Source organism: Haliotis asinina, chromosome 8, assembly GCF_037392515.1.
Source record: "Haliotis asinina isolate JCU_RB_2024 chromosome 8, JCU_Hal_asi_v2, whole genome shotgun sequence".
In the NCBI taxonomy this organism is placed as follows: domain Eukaryota; kingdom Metazoa; phylum Mollusca; class Gastropoda; order Lepetellida; family Haliotidae; genus Haliotis; species Haliotis asinina.
Genome location: NC_090287.1, coordinates 49,907,630 through 49,929,275, shown reverse-complemented (window position 1 = coordinate 49,929,275; position 21,646 = coordinate 49,907,630). Strand labels below are relative to the sequence as shown.

General features: G+C 39.4%; 1 protein-coding gene across 2 annotated transcripts in view; it reads right to left on the bottom strand.

The window, feature by feature from the left end:
* LOC137293473 (SNW domain-containing protein 1-like) overlaps window positions 1–21,646 on the bottom strand; it is a 123,154-nt gene that overhangs the window by 87,557 nt on the left and 13,951 nt on the right. The window contains exons 9-14 of one of the 2 annotated variants that reach the window (XR_010957482.1): window positions 21,417–21,533; window positions 20,786–20,921; window positions 14,931–15,030; window positions 14,653–14,770; window positions 13,878–14,035; window positions 13,031–13,297 (exon numbers count right to left, since the gene is read on the bottom strand). Coding sequence is in view for 1 of the 2 variants with exons in the window: in XM_067824033.1 (XP_067680134.1) it covers window positions 13,090–13,297; window positions 13,878–14,035; window positions 14,653–14,770; window positions 14,931–15,030; window positions 20,786–20,921; window positions 21,417–21,533 (837 nt within the window). In the remaining variant the exon portion in view is untranslated. Of the gene's footprint in view, window positions 1–12,157; window positions 13,298–13,877; window positions 14,036–14,652; window positions 14,771–14,930; window positions 15,031–20,785; window positions 20,922–21,416; window positions 21,534–21,646 lie in introns of those variants that run through there. The other variant, XM_067824033.1, reaches the window with a different exon arrangement.

Below are 21,646 nucleotides of genomic sequence, written 5' to 3'. Positions count from 1 at the left end.
TGGTATATTCTATGATCAAATCGTTTCAAAAGTAAATCATTAGGAGTTTCTCTTGTTTTGGGTGTGAACTGCTGACCACATCCGTATCGTTTTCTAATCAGTCCTGCCATAAAAGTAATATGGAAGGGCTGATGGTTTTCCTTATCCATTGCTCTACTTTCAGCATACTGCAATGGCACTGAGGATAAACAATTGGCTTTGCCTTTCCTCCTCTGCGTTGCCTTTGTAGCCTTGCTGCCACGGTTTCTGGGCATGTTGTGATTAGTAAGTGATGTAATACTGCCTCTGGAAGATTGTCTTCTGTATTTTTTAAATATTCGGACAATACATCAAGGTGTTGAGCTAGTGCTATGGAATGCTGGCACAGTCTGAAACTTTGGAATCTTCTACACTGACTATCACGTGAAATGGTCAGAGTTGTAGGAGCATATTTTAACAGGTGTGGACTCCGAGGTGTTTTTGATGAAGAAGATTTGTTGTTCTCACACCCAGGAAGGGTTTTTATGTTTCCACTGTCAGATAAAAGATCTTCTGCACATGAAAACATGTCTGCCAAAGTCCGAAATGGAACACAAATAATTTCACTTTCCTCTGCACTGATTTTCAGTTTTTTAGAACTCTGATCACTTTGCCCAAATGAAGGTACGTCATTTTCAATGAGGCAATCATCATCTGGAACGAAGGACTGTAATGGTTCCCGAAAGAACCTGAAAAAACCCCAACATAATGCATGTTAAAACTTTTATCACAATATACTTTTTAATGTCTTTGTAACACGTGTCTAAGGTTTCAATAAATATATGACCACAAATGTCAGTCAAAACAACTCTGGTTACAGCCCTTTACTGCTGTCAGTAGATTTGTTAGTACCGAAAAAATTCACAACATAACCAACATTCAAACATCTTGTTTGATATTTGTATTAATTAGTCATTTCCTAACACAATATGTAGAAATATCCAATATTCGTGAAATTCATGAGATAAGGATATATCACACATTTAACACTATAAAAATATTATTGGCTACTACATATGATGGTTAAAAGTTGTATATTCATTCAAATAATCCTAGAACTGTCGTATGGTTCACAATCGAGAACTTAGCAGATGACCAATTATCGTTTCTTAAGGTGACAAGGCTAATTGATACATGCCAAAAAAGGCTTCCCGTCTCCCAATAGAATTGATAACTACAGCTAGCTACATATATTGCGATGTTTCAGCTTCTCAATGCATTTCATTCCCTGTGTTGTCTGATATGTTTACTTTTTAGATGATATGCATTTCATACATGCAGGTGTTACACTGTAGTGTACTTAACAACATCTCAAGTTACAAGTAACTTTGATAATCTCGCCGAGTATTTTGAATAGTTGTGAGAGTATGCTTTACATGAATAAAAGACAAAATGAAAATACACACTTTCTATAAACTGCCTCACGTTGCTCCTTTGTTTTCGTCCAGAAGTAGTTTTAACAGATTCCAAGATGTGAATGTCAAAATAGTGAGATGAGTGAGTTCTTTATTTGCTGTCGATCTTTAGGAATCATCGCACCACTTGGCACAGTCTCTAAGCCACTCCGTTCCTCAGCTATGGCGTGAAATACCTTTTTAGGTTTCATCAGTTTTCTTGCACAATTCCTGTATTCTCTCTTTTACTGTTTCGGGTGTTCTGGTAAATTGTTCATTTCTATTACTGTTTCCATGTGGCTGTACCTCTACCTGTTTCTCATGTCCTTCAAAGTAATACTGGGCGAACAGCTGATCCAGCATCTGGTCAGTGTTTGGATCTTGAAGTGTAATCACAATCCTGTGAAGTTTGTCACATGACTACATGATTAAGATCACCTGCTCACCCGAAGCGCGTCGTCAGAGAAAGGTGTACAGGGTTTCACTATCTCTCGCCTTCAAGTCTATAAAGACAGTCTCTGTACGAGTACCCTTTTAGGTCCACCTCTCCATACCATCACACAGAGCATTTTCCCAATGTCCTGATTTCTCAATGCTGTACACAAATTAGACACCTTTGTCTATACCTGATGGAATGTTGCAGGCTAGCTCTTTAGAGTTCAGTCTTTTAGCAACAGAAGAACAGCTTCTTTCGTTGATATTCCATGCTTCAGCGACTTGTACACTGGTAAAAAGGGATCACTGTTATAGAATGTCTTAAACATTTGATCTGTGTTTTCTATTGGAACATGTGAAAAAGACGTCTTGAGACATCTTATAGGATATTGAAGGGACGGTAAATTGTCATCATCATCATCATCGCCATCATCATCATCATCATCAACAAGAAGAACATTTCCCTTTGAAGACATTTGGTCTCCATGTTCAGCTACAACATCTCCAACTGACTGATCTATTTCAATATCCGGACGAGATGAATCACTATCAGAACTCATTTCAGCAAACAATTCTCTTGAGGTTGTTCGCCTGGCTAGGACATGGCTACTTATTGATGCCTTTTTTGTGGACTATTACAACAATCATCAATTGACTCTGTAAAGATGATGGGAGAGCTATCTGCAGTTAGAGAGTGATGCAGGTTGAAGTGAGCTTTTCTTTTCTGTCTCAGTGTATTGATGGACTTAACAGGTGAAGAATCTGAGTCCGTTGAATCTATCGTAATAGGTGTTGTCTTGGGCCAGGTGGAATACTTAAATCCTGTCCAGTGGGGCTTTATTTCAATATGCCCAGGAATGCTGTCATCTTGGTCCTGTGAAACGTAGATAAAGTTTCTATAACATGGGACAATATGTCACGGAATAACATTCAGATATTAAGATTTCACTAACCCAATAAACGATTCAATAAATACTTTGATTCAATGTTGAATATTCAAATCTAATATCTTAACTGCCCAAAAAACAGTGCCTTTGGTTATTTTCTTTCATGTAGCAAGTATGTTAGGAACAATTTAGAACAATTAAGATTTGGTTTGTTTGTTATTTGTACCGCATTCATAAGAATTAAGAAGATGTCAATAGAGAACATAGTGCAAAATTTACCTTTCACAGCATCAGCATAAGATTCCTTGAGAAAAAAATTCTTGGACATTTTTTCACTTTCTCTGTCTTGTCAACCTTCAGTCTGTATCGAAGATGTCAAATGGTGGAAGCATTTTCAGGTTGTCCCCTTCATGATCTTGGTTCATTAGAAAAAAAGAAGTCTGGACGCCGGTTTATATACTGTTTGAATTGATGATGACAATGTACTGACATATTTGGTCAAACAAGGTAACATATTACACTCAATCAACTGATGTCACTTGTGGTATAAAGGATGTATCACAAAAACCAGATCTACAGACTTAGTTCAGATCGTGTCATAAGGAAGTGTGGTAAGGTACTCTTTTGTATGTGCTTAGATTACCATGATGACATGCTGACTGCTTATTATGATGGTTTCAATATCTTGTTTGTAATTCTTATATCTCTTTCATTTATTCACATATGGACTTCTTTTTTCTTTATTTCTTCCATTCACTTATAATTCTTGCTCTTAATTCTTACTATAATTCATTCATTCATAGTAAAATTCCGAGTGATACAATAAAGTGGCTGAAGTTGGAAACGAGCCAATTCACTGTGCGTTGAAGCATGACGAGGCACACGTTAATTAGTATAAATGGTAAAGAAAACAAGCGAGTGACCTATCCCTGTTGTAGATTGGGGACACCTCACTGTCCCGGCACCTATTGTTGTAGGTGTAGATGCAGTCGGCCATGTCAGATAGATAAACGTCATTGACTTCACATGTCGCATATCCACATCACATCACAGTCCAAGCACATGTGACGCAGCACGGGCATGTTCTTCCAGACAGAAAGACATTTTTTTCATTAGTGATTCTTGAGTCCAGACTGGACCTGCTGGATTACTGTCTCTGCGTTGCACTGCTCTTTCTTGATGAGGTCGATGAACTTGTAGATGTTGGGGTGGTTGGGGCCGGACTTGTTTATCTTCGCATGCCACCCCTCATTGAAGCTGAACTGTTGTCGGCAGGGTGATTGTGACTATCAGGATAGGTTGTGATCAAGTTGTCAGATGTGTTGATTGTTGCGGGACACTCCTTTCTACAGCAACGCCAGTGCACGCTGGTGTTTCGTCTGCTCTTAATTCTAAACCTATGACCATTGTGAAAAAGATTCTGTCCTCCTTGGGAGTTAGCAACAAACCGAACATTGACTTGTACGTTTGCCATTTTGCAATGATCATGTTGACCATTGGAGCATTTATATACATGACCAAGTGGCATCAACTACTCAAAACGCTCAATTACAAACAATAAATGAAATCAAGAACATTAATCAAAAGTGTTCATCAATCTGAAATTCCTTCTACCTTACATTAATTAAACAGTGTTCACTCTGAGAACAATTCACCGGCGACTCGTGTCTCGATTGAAACAGGCTATAAGCTGAAGTGCTGTGAGCTGTAACATTTAATCCCTTATAACACCATGTAGGGTGCCGGCACAGTGAGGTTAAACCTGTAGATTCTCCCTGGTAAACATTGAAACGCTTCTTTTCATGGAAGAAAAACCTATATACTGGTACGAGTATAACTATATTCCATCATCACGCTTTTTCGTGAAGGGTCGGTGGAAAAAGTGGCGAAAAGTGGCGTAAAACCATACTTACTCACTTGTTGTAACTAGATGTCTCACACGTTCAAGGTTGACGGACCAGTGCCAGGGCCTATAAGGATAATTGCCATAACCATCGTTACCGTTACCCAGGGGCCGGTTTCAGGTGCTCGGCCGGATTGGTTTATATATCCAGGGGCCGGCTCGGCTTGGGATCGGTTCGGATGTATTCGAATATAACGCTACTTTACTGCTACATAGCAGGATATAGCAGAATTGAGGGATGGCGTTTTTATTAGCCCAAAGTTACTGTGACATCCAGACAACAAACAGAATATCTGTCAAAAACTCGCGCCGTTAGTGATTTCGTAACGTCAAGAGACATTGGAGCTCTACATTGGAGCGCTTCTGTGCACTTGGAATCTTGATTTTAACAATGTAGTGCATGTTTGGATGTTTTGGGTCGGAGATGAATCAGAGAGATCCTCCAGGACAAAATCTTGATGGATTGGAGCAAGTCCTCCATCACGAAACCGCGTTACCTGAGCGTCAAATTCAACGTCTGATCCAGTCAATGAGGAGGCTCAGTGGTGTTATTGCAGCTGCACTAGATACTGACTTTCGTTTTTATGCTCTTATGCAAATTCTTGAGGATTCTTGACGATTGTTAACCAAAAGAGTCAATTTCTTGTCATGCTTGGTTTTAAGAAACTCTTCAATTTTTTGTCCCGCATATCAGCGCCATGTCCTGTTACAAAATGTAGAGACGTTGATCTGCTGCAGTGTGCGAAACGACTGATGTCCTCAGTACGTCAGTTGTAGCAATATGATTCCCCTTCATCCATGAATGGTAGTGGCTGATTTGGACATGACGCGGTCATGATATGTGGTTGCCCCGAAGGGGGTCTGTGCAGCTGTTAGCTAACTGAACGGCACTGATTCTGAAGAACTGTTATCCGCATAGAAATGCTTCCGGTGACAATCAATGGTGAATGTGTTCGGACAGTGTTGGAGTCTAAGTATCTGGGAATTTTTAATGACTCTCACCTGAACTGGAACTCGAACACTGAAGCCCTATGCAGATTTTAACAACGTCTTCATCTCAAGCTTAATTTGAGATTTTGTAATGTTTATCGATCTGTATTGTCATCATTTTATGGAGCGATTTTTCAGAGTATTTTAACATTTTCATTCCATTGTTAGACCGCGTCTGTCTCGGTTCATTTCAAATTCTAATATACATGTACACAGAATTGTTTACACCGCAAGTAAAATCGGTGGAGTCAGATTTGAATGTGATCATCAATATATGAGCGACAGATTGTGGCTCCAGCTGTCAAAATTATATCTGACCCAACTCACTACTAAAATTCGAAATACAACCTCCATCCCTTCAGGGCCCTGCTACAAAGTTCCAGCAGTGAACACAAAGATAGCCCTTTGTTTCAAGTACCATATTTCTTAACCCCTGAAGATTGGTAAAGAAAAGGTCTTCAGTCTTCAGCAACCCATGCTTGCCGCAAAAGGCGACTATTCTTGTTGTAACAGGAAACTAACCTGCTGACTTGACTGACACGTCACTAGATCGATGCTCATGCTGTTGATTACTGAGTCCAGAATCGAATAAAATATAGCTGGAATATTGCTGAGTGTTGTGCAAAACTAAACTCACTCACTTTTTTAAACAAACGCGAAGAGACTTAAATCAATGGAGTTATGTAAATGTGCTATACATTGCATATATATGTGTCAGTAGTTCTGCTGATGTAACAAAAAATCCTAAAAAGGCATTAAAGTATTACTCTGTGTTACCATGCATTGTGTTTTACACCCAGGGTAAATTTACTTGTACCAGCTTAGCACAACTATCTCAGGAGTTCTTAAATTGAATGGCAAGATAGATTATGTGGTATTGGGATTAACAGTTTGAGTGCATATATCTGCACAAGCCACCCTTAGTAAAACTTAATACTAGTATCCCAAATTGGCTGCCAAGAGTTATACAGTGTCTTTGTCATGTTGATGAGACACTTTCTGGAAATAAAATATACTTGATAGAAATTAAACTAAATATATACTTGCTACTTACCTATGCTACTTAAAGGCCACATGCAACGTAAAACACTACTTTGCAGATTTTGATACCTTTTGGTATGCACTTACCGAAACAAATCACCCAAAATGCCAATTCAACCTGACAAAAAAACGCCATGAAACAAACCCGATTCAAACGATTCACTAATTTTCCCCCAGCACTGGGGGTTCGCAGGGCTTGAAACCGTGTGCCGGAGTATAAGGTTGTGAGCAGTGGTCTAATCTTGGCTGTGTACACAAGCAAGTAAATAATCTACTTGTTACATGAAAAAAACATGTTGACTGTGATAAACAGACTGTCACAGAGAAACCTCAATGTCTGGTTTATTCACACCTGTATGTCTGCTAATGACAATTTGCAATGCACTTCAATCACTGGCCACATGCAATTTGAAATTAACACTTATCAGGCTTATGAGCCATAAACAAAGAGCCAGCTAAACATATCGGCAAATGAACCTGTGGCCAATGAAAAGGCTTTGTCACACTTGAGTGCACACCCTCTGGCTCTGAGTGGGTTCAGTATCGTGGCTGCTTCGTTTCAAGGGAGGTAAACCCATTATAGGCAATTATAGGCTTATAATCAGCAATACTTTTTATATATCATGAACAAGTGATAACTGTTTTAATTATGTTTGATTTCTGGGTTGCACATGACCTTTAAGACAGGAACTGGCTTTGTTACAGTGCTGCTTTGAACAGTATTACAGGTGGCTTAATGTAGTCTTGTGAGCTCCAGCAAGTTTCAGGGAAGTCACAAAATCAAATTCATCATAACTGGCGATGCTTGAGTCTAATTTAATAAACCAGACATCCCAAGCTGGTCATTACACGTGATCTTGAAGTAACAAAACCTAGGAGTTCTATTTTATGGGACATATCAAGGATTCGCAAACTGTAAGTAACTTTTAAAAACTTACTTCAGTTCTTATGCAAAAGAGTGTAAAAACGTTTCTGTTGCAATACTCAGAAGTCATGCTGTGCAATGAGAATATGTTCCTGAAGAAAATTTTCTGTACTTTATTTTTTATCAAATAGATACCATATTTTGTATTTTAACTCTGGCATAAAGATAACGTTAGAACTTCATTTAGGTTTATATGGCATGGATTTCTTCAGTTGTACTCCATGCCCTATGAGCTATTTTTAGAATTTATGTGCCTCTGGCCTCTTGTCGGGTTCACTCAGTGCGCGGCACTAACGCGAGCTCGAGAATCACGTCTGTTGTGTGCGACATTGACGCTCGTGGTGGTGTTTATTTTGACTTCTCGGCTCGGTCAAGCAATGACCACTTAAGATTAATCAACCATGGATACAAGTAACAATATTAGCATAGTTTCAGCCAACTGCAGGGGCCTAGCCGTAAAAGGTAAACGTAAAGAAGTCATGAATTTATACAGAAAAAAGAAATTCTCTATTATATGTTTACAAGACATACACATTTCCGTAGAGTGTGAAAACACAATGAGAAATGAATGGGTCACTGCTCCATATAAGTCAAATTCAAGAGGTGTAGCCAGTCTTCTAAACAATAACTTCGAATATAAAATACACAATATAGCTCAAGACGAAAATGGAAATTACATAATTTTAGATGTAACTGTTGATGGCCTAAGATTAACCCTTACAAATCTGTATGGACTTAACTCTGATAGTCCTTCCCTTTACATATCTTTATTTGACAAGATAGTAAAATGGGAAACGATTCAATTGTAGTATGCGGAGATTGGAATCTAGTCCTAGACTTTGAAAACTATAAACACATCAATAACCCACAGGCTCGTAAGACTGTCTTGAACCACATTGAAAACTTAAACCTAACAGATGCTTGGAGGGTACAAAATCACAAAATAAAAAAGTATACATGGTGGAAAAAGAATCCTCGCCAACAAGCTAGATTGGATTTCTTCACAGTATCCGAAGACCTCTTTAACATACATTGTAATCTACACATTATACCTGGTTATAAAAGTGACCATTCTGCCGTAACTCTATCTTTATCTACACAAAAAAGTAAGGAAAAGGGTCGCGGTTATTGGAAGTTTAACACATCATTATTGAGACGAGACGTGTATATAACTCTAGTAACCGACTTACTTAATGAAACCAAAACTCAGACCCTACGTATTCAAATGATGAATTAAACGAAATTAAAGATGAACACTTATGTTTAACTATAACTGACACTCTATTTGTGGAGACATTTTAATGAAAGTTAGAGGAAAATCCATTTCATATTCTTCATATCTTAAGAAAAGTGGAACTACAAGACAAAAGGAACTAGATGAGAACATATGTCAAATAGAAAACGAAATAAGAAGCAACTTCCAAGACGTTAACGAAACGATTCTTGCTGATTTATCCAAAAGTAAAAATGAATTGGAAAAACTAAAAGAAGAGGAAATGAAAGGAATTCAAATTAGAAATAGAATCCAGTGGTATGAAGAAGGGGATAAACCTACAAGTTCTTTTTGTCATTTAGAAAATAGGAACTATACAAACAAACTTATTAACTCTCTCATTATTGATAATGGTGAAGAAATAGCAGATGGACGAGAAATAATTGCGGAACAAAAACAGTTTTATGAAAATCTGTATAAATCAAATTGTGATATAGACGACGACATTAAAGCTGTATTCGAAACTAATACCACTCCATCTCAAACTAAAGAACAGTCAAACGAGTTAGAGTGTGACATTAGTCAGTTGAAGAACTTTCGCATGCTATTAAATCAATGAAAAATAACAAAAGTCCAGGTTTAGATGGATTCCCTATCGTATTCTTTAAATGTTTCTGGAAACATCTCAAAATTTGGATCCACCGATATATAACAGAAACTTTCAACCATAATTCTATGAATATCACAATGAATAGAGGTGTAATTACATGTATCCCTAAAGCAGGCAAAGATAGAGGGTTTCTGAAGAAGTGGCGACCCATATCCCTCTTAAATGCATTGCATAAAGTTATAAGTACTTGTATAACAAACAGGATTAAAAAAACATTGAATGTTCTCATAGACAAAAATCAAACTGGATTCATTCCTGGAAGATGTACTTCGGAAAATATCAGACTTCTCTATGACATTTTGTTTGAAACTAAAAGGCAAAACATAAAAGGTTTACTCATTTTAATTGATTCTGAAAAAGCGTTCGGCAGCGTGTCAAAAACATTCATTAAGATGGTCCTGGATAAGTTCGGGTTTGGACGCAACATTCAAAAATGGGTTAACATACTGATTTCTAATGCATCCTCGTGTATGATACAAAACGGTCATTTATCAGAGTTTTTCGATAACGAAAGAGGATGTAGACAGGGTGATCCATATCTCCATATTTATTCTTATTGGTAGCAGAAATAATAGGAATAATGATCAGAGACAACAACAAAATAAAAGGAATTGTGTTAAACGACATCGAACATACTATTGGTTAATACGCAGACGACACTGAATTGTTTTTGGACGGATCCGAAAGTTCTCTTAATGAAGCTATGAAACCTTTCCTCTCTTTTCATAAAATGTCAGGTTTGAAAATAAATATTGACAAAACGAAAGCAGTATGGATAGGTGCAATGGCAGGTAGTCAAATAGTTTTATCTCAAGAGTATAAGCTAGATTGGCATTATGGGAACTTTGACGTATTGGTAATCAAATTAAATGCTCATTTAGAAAACCTACGGACAATCAATACAAAGAAGAGACTTGAAAATATAAAAAGAATTTTATGTAATTGGAGAAGACGTAATTTAATGTTGATTGGAAAAATAACCGTCGTAAAAACTTTAGCTTTATCCACGATGGTACACATCTTCTCATCTCCCTAATCCCCCAAAACATTTATCACTGAATTAAACAGATTGTTTTTCAAGTTTATATGGAATGACAAAACTGACAAAATAAAACGAACTAATTTAGTGAGAACGTACGAAGAAGGTGGTCTTAGAATGGTCGATGTGAAAACCTTTGTCGACTCATTAAAACTTTCATGCTTGAAGATACATCTCTAATTCTAAGAACTATGATCTTGCTGGTTTCCCTTTGCAAAACCTTCTTCTCCTAGGCAATATTTCTACACACTATAAAGTCAAAAATCCATTTTGGAAAGACTCTCTTGATGCTTGGCATAGATATGTTAAAAGATATGCGTGTGATAATAACGATATTAACGAAATACTCATGCAACCACTATGGCTAAATCACCAGTGTAACCAGTCAAACTTGATCATTCATAACTGGATTAAATGTGGAATAGTTTATATTAAAGATATTTGCAGAACTTAAAAGAAATTCTGGCATCAAGGTTACTGTGCAAGGTAATCGTGTTATCCTTAGTATACCCAAACAATGGAAAGACGTGATTCGGACAAAAAACAATTTGAATACATTGAAGTTATCAATGTGTTCTCCTTGGAACGGTTTGATCAAACCTGGTAAAGGCTCAAGGATGTTTTACGATAATCTCATATCTGACTATAACATCCCAAACGTGTGTCTCAAATGGAACGGGGAACTGAATTGGAAAAGCATATTTTCACAGTATAGACAATCCAGGAAAGACACGAAACTTTTAGATTTTCAATATAAATTTTTACACAGAGCCATTTACACTAAGCGAGAGCTACTAAGAATGAAATTGGTAGACAAAGACCTATGTACATCATGTGGCTCAGCTAGCGAGCATATTTACCATGTATATCTTGAATGCCCAATCGTCAACATGTTCTGGGCTGAATTTAACAATTTCACAACCCAGTTTCTTGGCAAAACGTACGAAACGTCAAACCACGATATTTTAGTCTGTTGCAGTGGAAACCATTTACTCAACCACATGATTCTATTAGCAAAGCGCCACATCTTCGTTATGAATATAAGAGGACACAAACCCAGCTTCACAGCTTCCATCTACAGAGCATTATTAAAGGACGTTTATGGGACAGAGAAATTTATCGATACGAAAACGGTCAACATGAAACACTTTTATAGAAAATGGAATGTCATTGCTGCAGTCGTGTAACTAGAAAAGAGCCTCTTGTATTTGCTGTATCATCTATGTATCAGCTATACTGTTCAATCCAGATATTTCCAATATGAAACATATTGTACTGTCTGCCTCTCTACTATGCGATTTGTTACAATATATTCTACCCATATATCCCGTTGAACTTTACCCAAGTAAAGTGAATAAAAACACACACACACACAAAAAAAAAAACAAACCTAGGAGTTCTTTTGGTTCAAATTTGCACGGTGGGCTCTGAATGACAGCCCCCCCCACCCCACCCCCTGCTCCACACACACACACACACGCATGTTCAAAATCAATCATATCCACCCACTTCCCATAATTATAAAATATTTTTAGGTATACAATAGCTGTGTACAAAATTTTGCATGAGTGTTACAAGAAAACTTTTTCTAATCCTTTCATAGTCACAACGGAACAGCAGACCAACAATATCACAAAAAGCATTGTACATTCACTTGTTTATTCACAATATCATTTTCATGGGTTACAATTTCATGAGAAATAAAAACTGTTTTGGGCACTTGTGTCTTGGATGATGTCAGCTATTCAGTAAAATTAACTGAACCTCATGTTCTCAATTATTGAATATACCCTTATCAGTAAAATGTATTTTGAAACATGGTAAAAACATACACACAAAACTACTGACAGGAATAGCACAAGACATCTCCTTCTATACAGTGATAAAACAATTGTGAATTTACAATCTGAAAGTCATTTTACATACATTGCACATGCTTCCATCTGACATATAATAACTCAAGGTGCTTAGTACAGTATATTATAGATATGTACCTAAGTACTTATTCAATCTGGTTCTTAAAGCACCCTTTTCTTTTTTTCTTCATCCTAGAAAGGTATTTTACAACCAGATAAATGAAGTACACAAAGTACAAAAGATTAAATGTCCGTTAAGTGTTTCATTTGAATCACTGTTTGAAGACAATCTTACAATACAAAATTGCTTGAAAAGGCATAATGTCAGGAAAACAAACATTAAATGTTGAAGTAAAGAATCATTTAACACTTTTTTGATCAATCTGATCACTTGGTTCAGTTAACACCGACTCATTACAGCTGACAGTATCTGCGCATCTTAACTTGATGAATGACAATTTAACTTTTCTCTATGTGAAGTGGACATACAGGATTCCATTCCGACACAAAAAAGCATTTTCCTCCACTAGTATGAAAATACAGTTATTATATTTCCCTCTATGACACAGTCCTGAAGTCCTACCTGATGAAGTCAAATGAGAATGTGTTACTAATCCCTGTTCATCCATACTGAAAACTGGAACATGTATGCTAATGACATTTGCAATGCTGCTTGTGGAAATAAGTCTTGCTCTCACTCCCATTTGCTTCTTAAAGCTTATTCTCTCCTCTTTTGTTTGCTCTTGCTAGATTCATAGTCCCTGCTAGACCTAGAGTCATCTCCAGCACGCTTCTGACCCCTCTTAGCCTCTGTGAAGAATTTGTCAAGACCAAACAAGTCCTCCTCCACATCCTGTTCAAACTGCACTGGCCCATCACGGCGCCTACTTCTGTCAGTGCCCTCAAACTCCCTGTCTGGGACAAATCTGTAAAATAAACAAGCTAACCCTTACTACCTGAACAACATCAAACATCATAAACAAGCACTTATGCCATTTTGTTCATGACCAAATCCATTTTCTTTTCTTCTCAATACTTCATCAAACTCTGACCATCCACTCAAATATCCAATTGACAAAGTGCATCATTTCTCATAGTATCACATTACTTTAAGTGTATTTGTGTGTTATTGCTCCATTATTATGAGGAACACACTAAATTAAAACCATGACTTAGCTTCACAACTGGAGCTCATATAAGAAAAGCCATAAATCTCAAAATTTTCCACTGTGTTTCCCTTAACTAAAGTTAGACGCTACCCGTGTTCTATCCTTAAATTTATTTTACTGAAGTGAACAGATAAAAGCTAGCCAAAGACACTTTCGCATTCCCTTCACAACATTTGGAGGCTAGCCAAAGACTTTCCCCTTACCATGGACGATGAAAGTGAACAGTCAGCCTTCCGCCCACTGTATCTGAAGGATAAAGACTCCCCCTCCTATAGCCCTGGGCAATGATAGTCAACAGTCAACCTTCACCTCAGAGGTGAACAACAATCATTCTGACCTTTTCTGTTTCATAAGGGTGTCAAAGTCCTCTCCATACAGATCCTTGTCCTTCCTGTTAGATGGTCGGTAGATCTGATTTCCTATGCTATTCTCCTCACGCCATGGCTTGTCGTACACGTTGTATGCCTCATCATCACCAAAGCCACTGTCCATACCCTGGAAACACCATACTGATATATCACATGACACAAACAATATGCTCTGAGACTATTGATGAGATAGTAATATGATGAGGGAGGGAGGCACATGATGCTAAGTGTACTTCCCAGTACAATAAAAAACAAACAACAATAACAAATAAACAGGAAGTCAAGATATATCTGTAAATCACAAACAATTCCTTTTCATTATTTTACAAATCAAAGAAAAATATGCCTGAAACTCATAAACACACATGGTGTAAGACCCATCCAACCTGCTTTAGAAAAGTCACCATAAACTGATATTCACTCATAACGGTCATGTTAATCAGGTCTGCTTTACCATTACAATGAATCGAAAGGTACTGACAATGAAAACTGATTGCACGACCTCCAAAAGAAATACAGGGACAACAGAACAACAAATTATAACAGACTACCTTGTGTGTACTAGATAATAGATTCCATTGATAACATCTCTATCATGATATATTCATTGGTATGCACCATGTTAACTTTTCAACAATAACACCTTAGATACTTAAAAAATATGTGAATACGAAACTGTTTGCGCCATGAACTTAAGTTCAAAACATGCTTAAACAAAGCTGTTAATTCTGTACTTTCACATACCTTGTTTGTGTTGAAGAGTCTTTGATCAAACTGTGTTTCTTGAGATCCTCCAGCATTAGGCAATCCCAGAGCAATTTTCTCACTGATGTCACGTTCACGTTCCTTCTGAATGCGAGATCTGCACAACACAGAAGTAACCATATCATTGATATGTGAAAACCTCTATGCTCAAATTTGAGTTCACATAAAAAATCACTTATTCTGGTATAACCATAATTTCAACAACCATTCCATAATTAAGATTTAATATGAATAAATTCAGTTCATCTGACTGTTACCTCTTATCTGGGGCTGCCCTAGCTAGATTCCTGTCTCTCTGCCTCTCCTTTTGTCTGTCTCTTCTCAGTTCATTTCTCTCAGCTTCTTCTTCGTCACGTTCTGAAGAAAAATATTATCAAAATCTAAATATTTTAGATATTAAAATATTTACCTTACCATAGGTCTTATGCATATTACCTCAAGCTTCACTTAAACAAGATCAGACAGTCGTTGATTCGCCATTCCCCTGAATGCTACCTTCGGCACGGAAGTGACGTGATCTCTGTACAAAAATCACTTTTACTGAAAGGGGAGGAGCATCCAGCGTTGGGAGGGACGGTAAGTATTTAAATATCTAAAATGTTTAGAATATAATAAATTTTTAACTTACCTTACCTTAGGTCTTATGCATATGACTTTGACAGAAGGATGGCGGTGCTCCAAAAGGACCATCCCAAAAAACTCAGACCACATGCCATAAGGGATCCAGAAGCAAGTTGAATGCAGTCACAGGCTCATCCTGACATTGAGATAGCAAGTAACTCAAGGAACCCGAAGGAAAACCAAAACTCCCAAAAGGTGAGAGTTATCCATGAGACCAAATGGGCAGCTGGCCGGGTGAGTTGCTGGGCAACAGCCTAGTTCCTCAGATAATGACTGGTGAAGACTGTAGACGACTTGCAAAAGCAGCCTTCCATTATGGCTGGGACAATGCAGTTTCTGTGTACGGTCATGGTGGAGGCTGCTAGCACTCTAATTTCATGTGGATTGTTAGTCGTAGGGTGAAAAATATTTCAGCGTTGTAGGCGGACAAAATGATCTGACAGAGCCAAAGCAACACAGTGTTTTTGTTGACTTCCCCCTTAGCAGATGAGGAAAAAGGGATGAATAGCCTTTTCCTAGAGTGCCCTCTGGAAGCCGATCTTGCAATATACAACCTCAGTGTTCTGAGTGGGCAAAGAACCTCTTCCTCCATGTCGTTAAGCCCCAAGATTGAAGAGAGAGGAGGAAGAGAGAACGTCCTGTCTGGCTGGCCAGGAAGTTGATTCTTTGCAATAAAGTCCTACAATAAACCTAGATGCACACGGCCATGTCAAGATTGCTCAAATCGGATACGGGTGACATCCAGAGCCTTATCCAAAGGTCTTATCCAAAGGTTCATAGGAAGAACCTCTAACGTGCCGCAGTACAATATGTTATCCCAAGCTGGAGGGCGCAGCTTGACTTTCTGGTCTTCCAGCTTGAATGCCTTGAGCATAGCAATAAGTTCTGGCACCTTAGAAACTTGCATGTCAGATTCCACTGCCAAAACTAAATTCAAGGCTGATCCGTATGTCCCAATAGTACTGCCCTTAAGGTGTCTGGACTTATGAAGGAAAACAAGAAACTCAGCTATCATCTGAGGAGAGACTTTTAATGGATCTATTGATTTCAGACGACAAAATTTCTCAAAAGACCATCTGTTGTCATACAAGGATCTAGTTGACACCTGTTGAGCCAAAGCTACGACTTTAGCTACACGCGTAGAATAGACACGAACAGAGGCAATTGCCGATTGAGACTGGTCGCGAATAGGTCTATCAGGGGGTGACAGTGACTGAGGCACAACAAATGAAAGGCTTGAGCCTTTGCTACGATGTTGCTGTCGTCCAGATGTCCGGTTAACTGAAACATCTGGTAAAATAGCTGCTGTGACCTGGTTGTCGCTAATCATCCATAGGACAGTGGATATCGGATGAAATCAACAGAGTGGAATTCCTTAGATGGGGCATCCAATGACATACTGCTAGGATAACTGCTTGAAATTCCAGGTTGTTTATATGCCAGTCTCGTTTGGCATCTGACCCCAGCCTTGAAGAGATGCGTTGACGAATAACTCGTGGTCGTGAGGTGCAGTTGGTCAAAGAAACTCTGACGCATACATTCAACTCGTCTATCCACCAGCGGAGATATGGATGGAGATGTAAAGGCAGAAGGATTCTGGCCTGCAGATCTTCTGCTCGAACATGAGGCAGCAGAAATCATTGAAACAGCCGAACACAACCCTTAGGAACTTCTTGTGACGATGGTAAATTGGTACGTGAAGGTGTGCATCATGGTGGTCCAGACTGGCTAGCCACGACACAGGTCTGGCTAGTTTGGCCCGAATCTGCTCCAGTGATATCACGCGGAAATGAGGTGATTCCAGAAGATAAAGTCTGTTGAATGCTGCCATGTTGTGTATCATGCACATCTTGTCTGAATCTTTGTTTGGTACTAAAAAGATGGGTGAGTAGACCCTGGGGACTGATGGGGATCTCGCACTGTCTGTATTGTGTGTTCGGTTAATAAGATTGTTAATAAGATAAGATGTTTTCTGCTAACAGAGTGTGTTGTACCTGAGATAACACGCTTGACTGGGGCATCGACGTCAGCGGAGGGGACATGGTGATTGGCAATCTGTAGTCGGTCCTCAGGATGTTGGTAATAAAAGGGATTCTCTAGGCTTTCCAAATCAGGCCAAAAGATCCCTAGTCTCCCGCCTTCAGGAGTTGGGCGAACTGGCACGACTGGGAGCGGGAGGACCCAGTCGTGGAAGTCCGAACCTTCAATGGCCAGAGTAAGGGCGCTTGCCCCTACCCCTACCAGGTGTCGCGGGAGTCTCACGGGCACCCTCTTGTTGTCGTCGCTGACCCTCAGCATCGCTCCTCCCACATCCGCGGCCTCTGGCAAAGGAGGTACATATGACCTGTGTACGAGGGACATAACAGCATTTACCCTGCCTCTTGTCGCTGGTTTACCACGAAAAGCAGAGCCTAGCACCTCAAACATAGAAAGAGAAACTCGTAAGTGCGCAAGCAAATCATGTAGCACTTTTCCTTGCCAATGAAAAAGCGTTGATAAATGTTCAATCCTGGAAGCGTTATACTCCAAGAGGTCCCACAAGGCGCCACTGAAATGGCCGAAGCAAGTACTGAAATAGGCTTCAACATACGCTTTAACTCTGTATTGATAGCTGCCAATTTGGAGTCTTGAACCTGGTACGACGGCTGGGGTGAACCTGATAAACATTTCAATGACTCATCCAACATAGCGCCAGTATCGGCAAAATCAGGCTATGAACTTTACATTCCGCCTTCCTTGATTTAGGAGCTTTGATAGTATGGATTGAGCAACAACTTGGAGAAATCAGCATCTAAGAAAGCAACAGCATTGGCAACCATAGGATGTGGCAGTATCAAAAGTTCCAGGGACAGTCTAATACCAGACGGGTCATTATTGTTAGTAGACGGTGATGGGCAGTCCAGAAGCCTATCAGCGATCCACTCATATATTGCCAAAGGTGGTAAATTAGTGCCTCCACATCTGTATCTTCTAACATCTCCTCATCATAGTTAGGAGAGAAGAACCGCTCATCTGAATCCTCCCAAGAGACGGCATGTGAAGCCAAGTGCTGGGGAGACAAAGGTAGGAACACATCCTGCGGAGTAGACAATGGACGAGAGTCCTCCCTGTAGACAAGATCTGTGGTGATGCTTCCCCCAAGTAAGAGGTCTAGAGCGTCTTTCCCCTCAGAAGATTGTCGCTGAGAACGGGATCTTGACTTTGAGCGCTGACATCGGCTCTGCTGGAGGCTACGAGAATGACAACGTCTTGGAGTCCTTGAACGAGATCTCAAAGACGTCGTTCTTGCAGCCCTTGAATGAGATCTCCTGGAATGCCGTGAGCATTCATTCAGCTTCAAAGCGACGAGGTCTCTCCTCCACTTATTGGCGCTGCAGATCCTCCTCCCTACGAGATAGTATGAGAGACACTAGGGATTCGGTAGGATGAGCTCAGAGTAGCCGCTGGCGTCAAAACCGGTGTAGGTATCGGTGCTGGCATACTGGACGGTTTAGGCAAAGGCGCTAAACATAAGAGTCGGTGCTGGAACAATATCGGGAGCAACGGGAGATATCATAGTAGAGTCAGCAGAGGCATATGTAGTCATCAGCACTGGTATTGGCGTTGGGTTAACACTAGGCATAAGCAAAAAACATAGAAGTTTCTGCACCTCCGGATGGGTAAGCGCATCAGGCCTTGACAAGTGAACGATGGCGCCGGATAGATGATGATCCGGCCACCACGACACAGTCGCTGCTGACTCCTGCGGAATCACTGACGCTGACGCTGATGCTGAAGGAGGACGCTGATTCGAAGTATCAAGGACCGATGATCATGATCCAAAGACGATGCTGGAGAGGATATCTTTCATCCGTGCTGTGTGAAATGCTTCCTCTTGACCGCAAAAAAGGTCTTGAAATTGGTTGTCGACAGTGGTGCACAATGATGGCAATGCTGGTCCAAGGTGCGCGATATAGTTGCACAATCAGGACACCAGGGGTGCGGGTCCTTGGCCGATTTCTGGACTTTACAAATACTGGACTGAGTCATGCACAGAAACTGTAACATGCACAAAAAGAAGAACGTAAAAATATTACGTTAACAAAAACCCCTACACAAAAAGTGTATATACAATGAGTACGACCCAGTATGCAAGGCAGCCAGGAGAGACAACCATGATGGCTGCCCCCACAAGGCGAGCGAAACGCGCTACAAAAACAGCAAAACATACCAGCCATAATGATAAAAAATGGCTGTAATACGGAGTACAAAGGAGAGGAAAGTCAAAGGACTTGCAAACTCCACAAACAACTGTACAACAAAGAGACGACGCAGAAAACACGCAGGTCGAAATGACCACGAGGTAGCCAGGTAAGTGAAGAAAACTTCATCTTTACGCACACATAAAATAAGGAATAGAAAACAGACCAACTGATGAAGAGTAACAACTTTAATGACAAATGTCCGAACAGAGGGATGCTTGAAGTAAAAGTGATTTTTAGATGACCCTCGCTTGCGTGGGTACAGAGATCATGTCTCTTCCTTGCATATACATTCGTCAATACATGAGGTAGCCATTCTGGGGAATGGCGAGTGAACGAATGTCAGATCCCGTTTAATAAAAGCTTGAGATAATATGCATAAGACCTATGGTAAGGTAAGTTAATAATTATTACATCAAAAAAACCCTAACCTTACAGGGAAAGACATGGCCACTGGACTAGTCTGAGACAAGTGAAAATGTTCTGAAGGGACTTGATGTAGACCAATAAATATATACAATGGTGTCCCCTTCTCCAACCACCAAAAGAAAATACAGTAGAATGCTTTTATAACGAACACGGATAATACGAACTGATGGCTACAGCGAACTGTTTTAAAAGTCCTGAAGTAATCTCTGTATATTATCATATAAAAGAGACGTGAAAAACAAATTCTCTATAATGTACTGATGGCTATAGTGAACTGATTTGCAATCCCCACAGAAGCCAATATGGCACTACAAACTTTCTTGTGTCACAGAAGACAACTGACATGTCTTCTTTCGATTCGCAAGCAGACTTGAATAAGGCTGTGGGACGTATGCAGTTGGCCAAGCGTGCCCAGAGTAAGATTACTGACTTTGTAGTGAAAAGAACGTAATATGAATGAATAAAGCCTTGAATAAACGGGTAGGAATGTGTTGTACTGTATAGTGTTTTATTGTTCTTTCAATGGATTTTCATGAATAGTGAACTACGGACATATTATGAACTGATTTCTGTGGTCCCTTGTAGTTCGTTAAAAAAGTATTTTACTGTATTGTAAATCTTAAGTAATGGATCAAATGGATCTTAAGTAATGTCACTTATCACTGATACAAGGGTATATTTGTCTGCAGAGGACCTTCTGCAATTTCATGTCTCATTACATGAATTTCTGGCATTTTCACTTGCATTGTTTCAAATGTCCAGAAAATAAATCTTGAGTGTATGCTGTTGCCTACATGCAAACCACAGCATGTATTTCTCACCATCAGCTCTGCGTATTCCTGCCCGCTCCTCCCTTGCCCTCTGGGCGAGCATTCGGAGGCTCTCCTCCTTCTTCTCCTTCTCCTTCTGCGCCATCTTCTTCTCAATCTGAGCTCTCATCTCAACTGCCTCTCTGGCCTGGAACACATTCAATGCTACATAGGCACACAGAAGTACAAACCCACATGCTTTCTGATAGAAAAGGATCTGTAACCTCAAAAATGTTTTGAGATGAGTGTTAATGACCAGCATTCTCACATGTGTGTGAGTGAACGCAACATTACACACGTCAACAATACTCCAGCTTTCACCAGTCCTTAATCTTTCATCAGACAAATATAACCACAACTAACATTCATGTTTGTTATTAAATGTGGCTCTTTTTCTTCCTTTGAAGTGGACTTCTCAACATTCTTTCCACATGATCAGATCATTATACAGACCATTTTGAAGGATTTGCAGACCATGCATGCCACAATGAAATCTTGAATCACCAGGGGATAGAAGAAAGAGATACTAATATATACAGTTCAAACTAAACACAGTGTGGGTCTTATACTATAAACATTGTTCATCAGTATGCTGACATGCAAGCCTGAAGCTAAAGAGGGATATGGACATAAGAAGACTCACTTTTCTATCGGCAATATACAAAGCTTCAGCTAACTTGGCAAAATTCTCATTGATGTGAACTCCCTGCAAACCACGGCCATCAGCAGCCAGACGTTTGTCAAGAGGTATAGTATAACCCTGAAAATGAACAAAATATTGAACTGTTGAACATAATCCAAACAAACAGAAAGGCATAAAACTGACTATGTTGAATATTGAGTCATTTGTATTTTCAGCAGTTAGTTCATGTT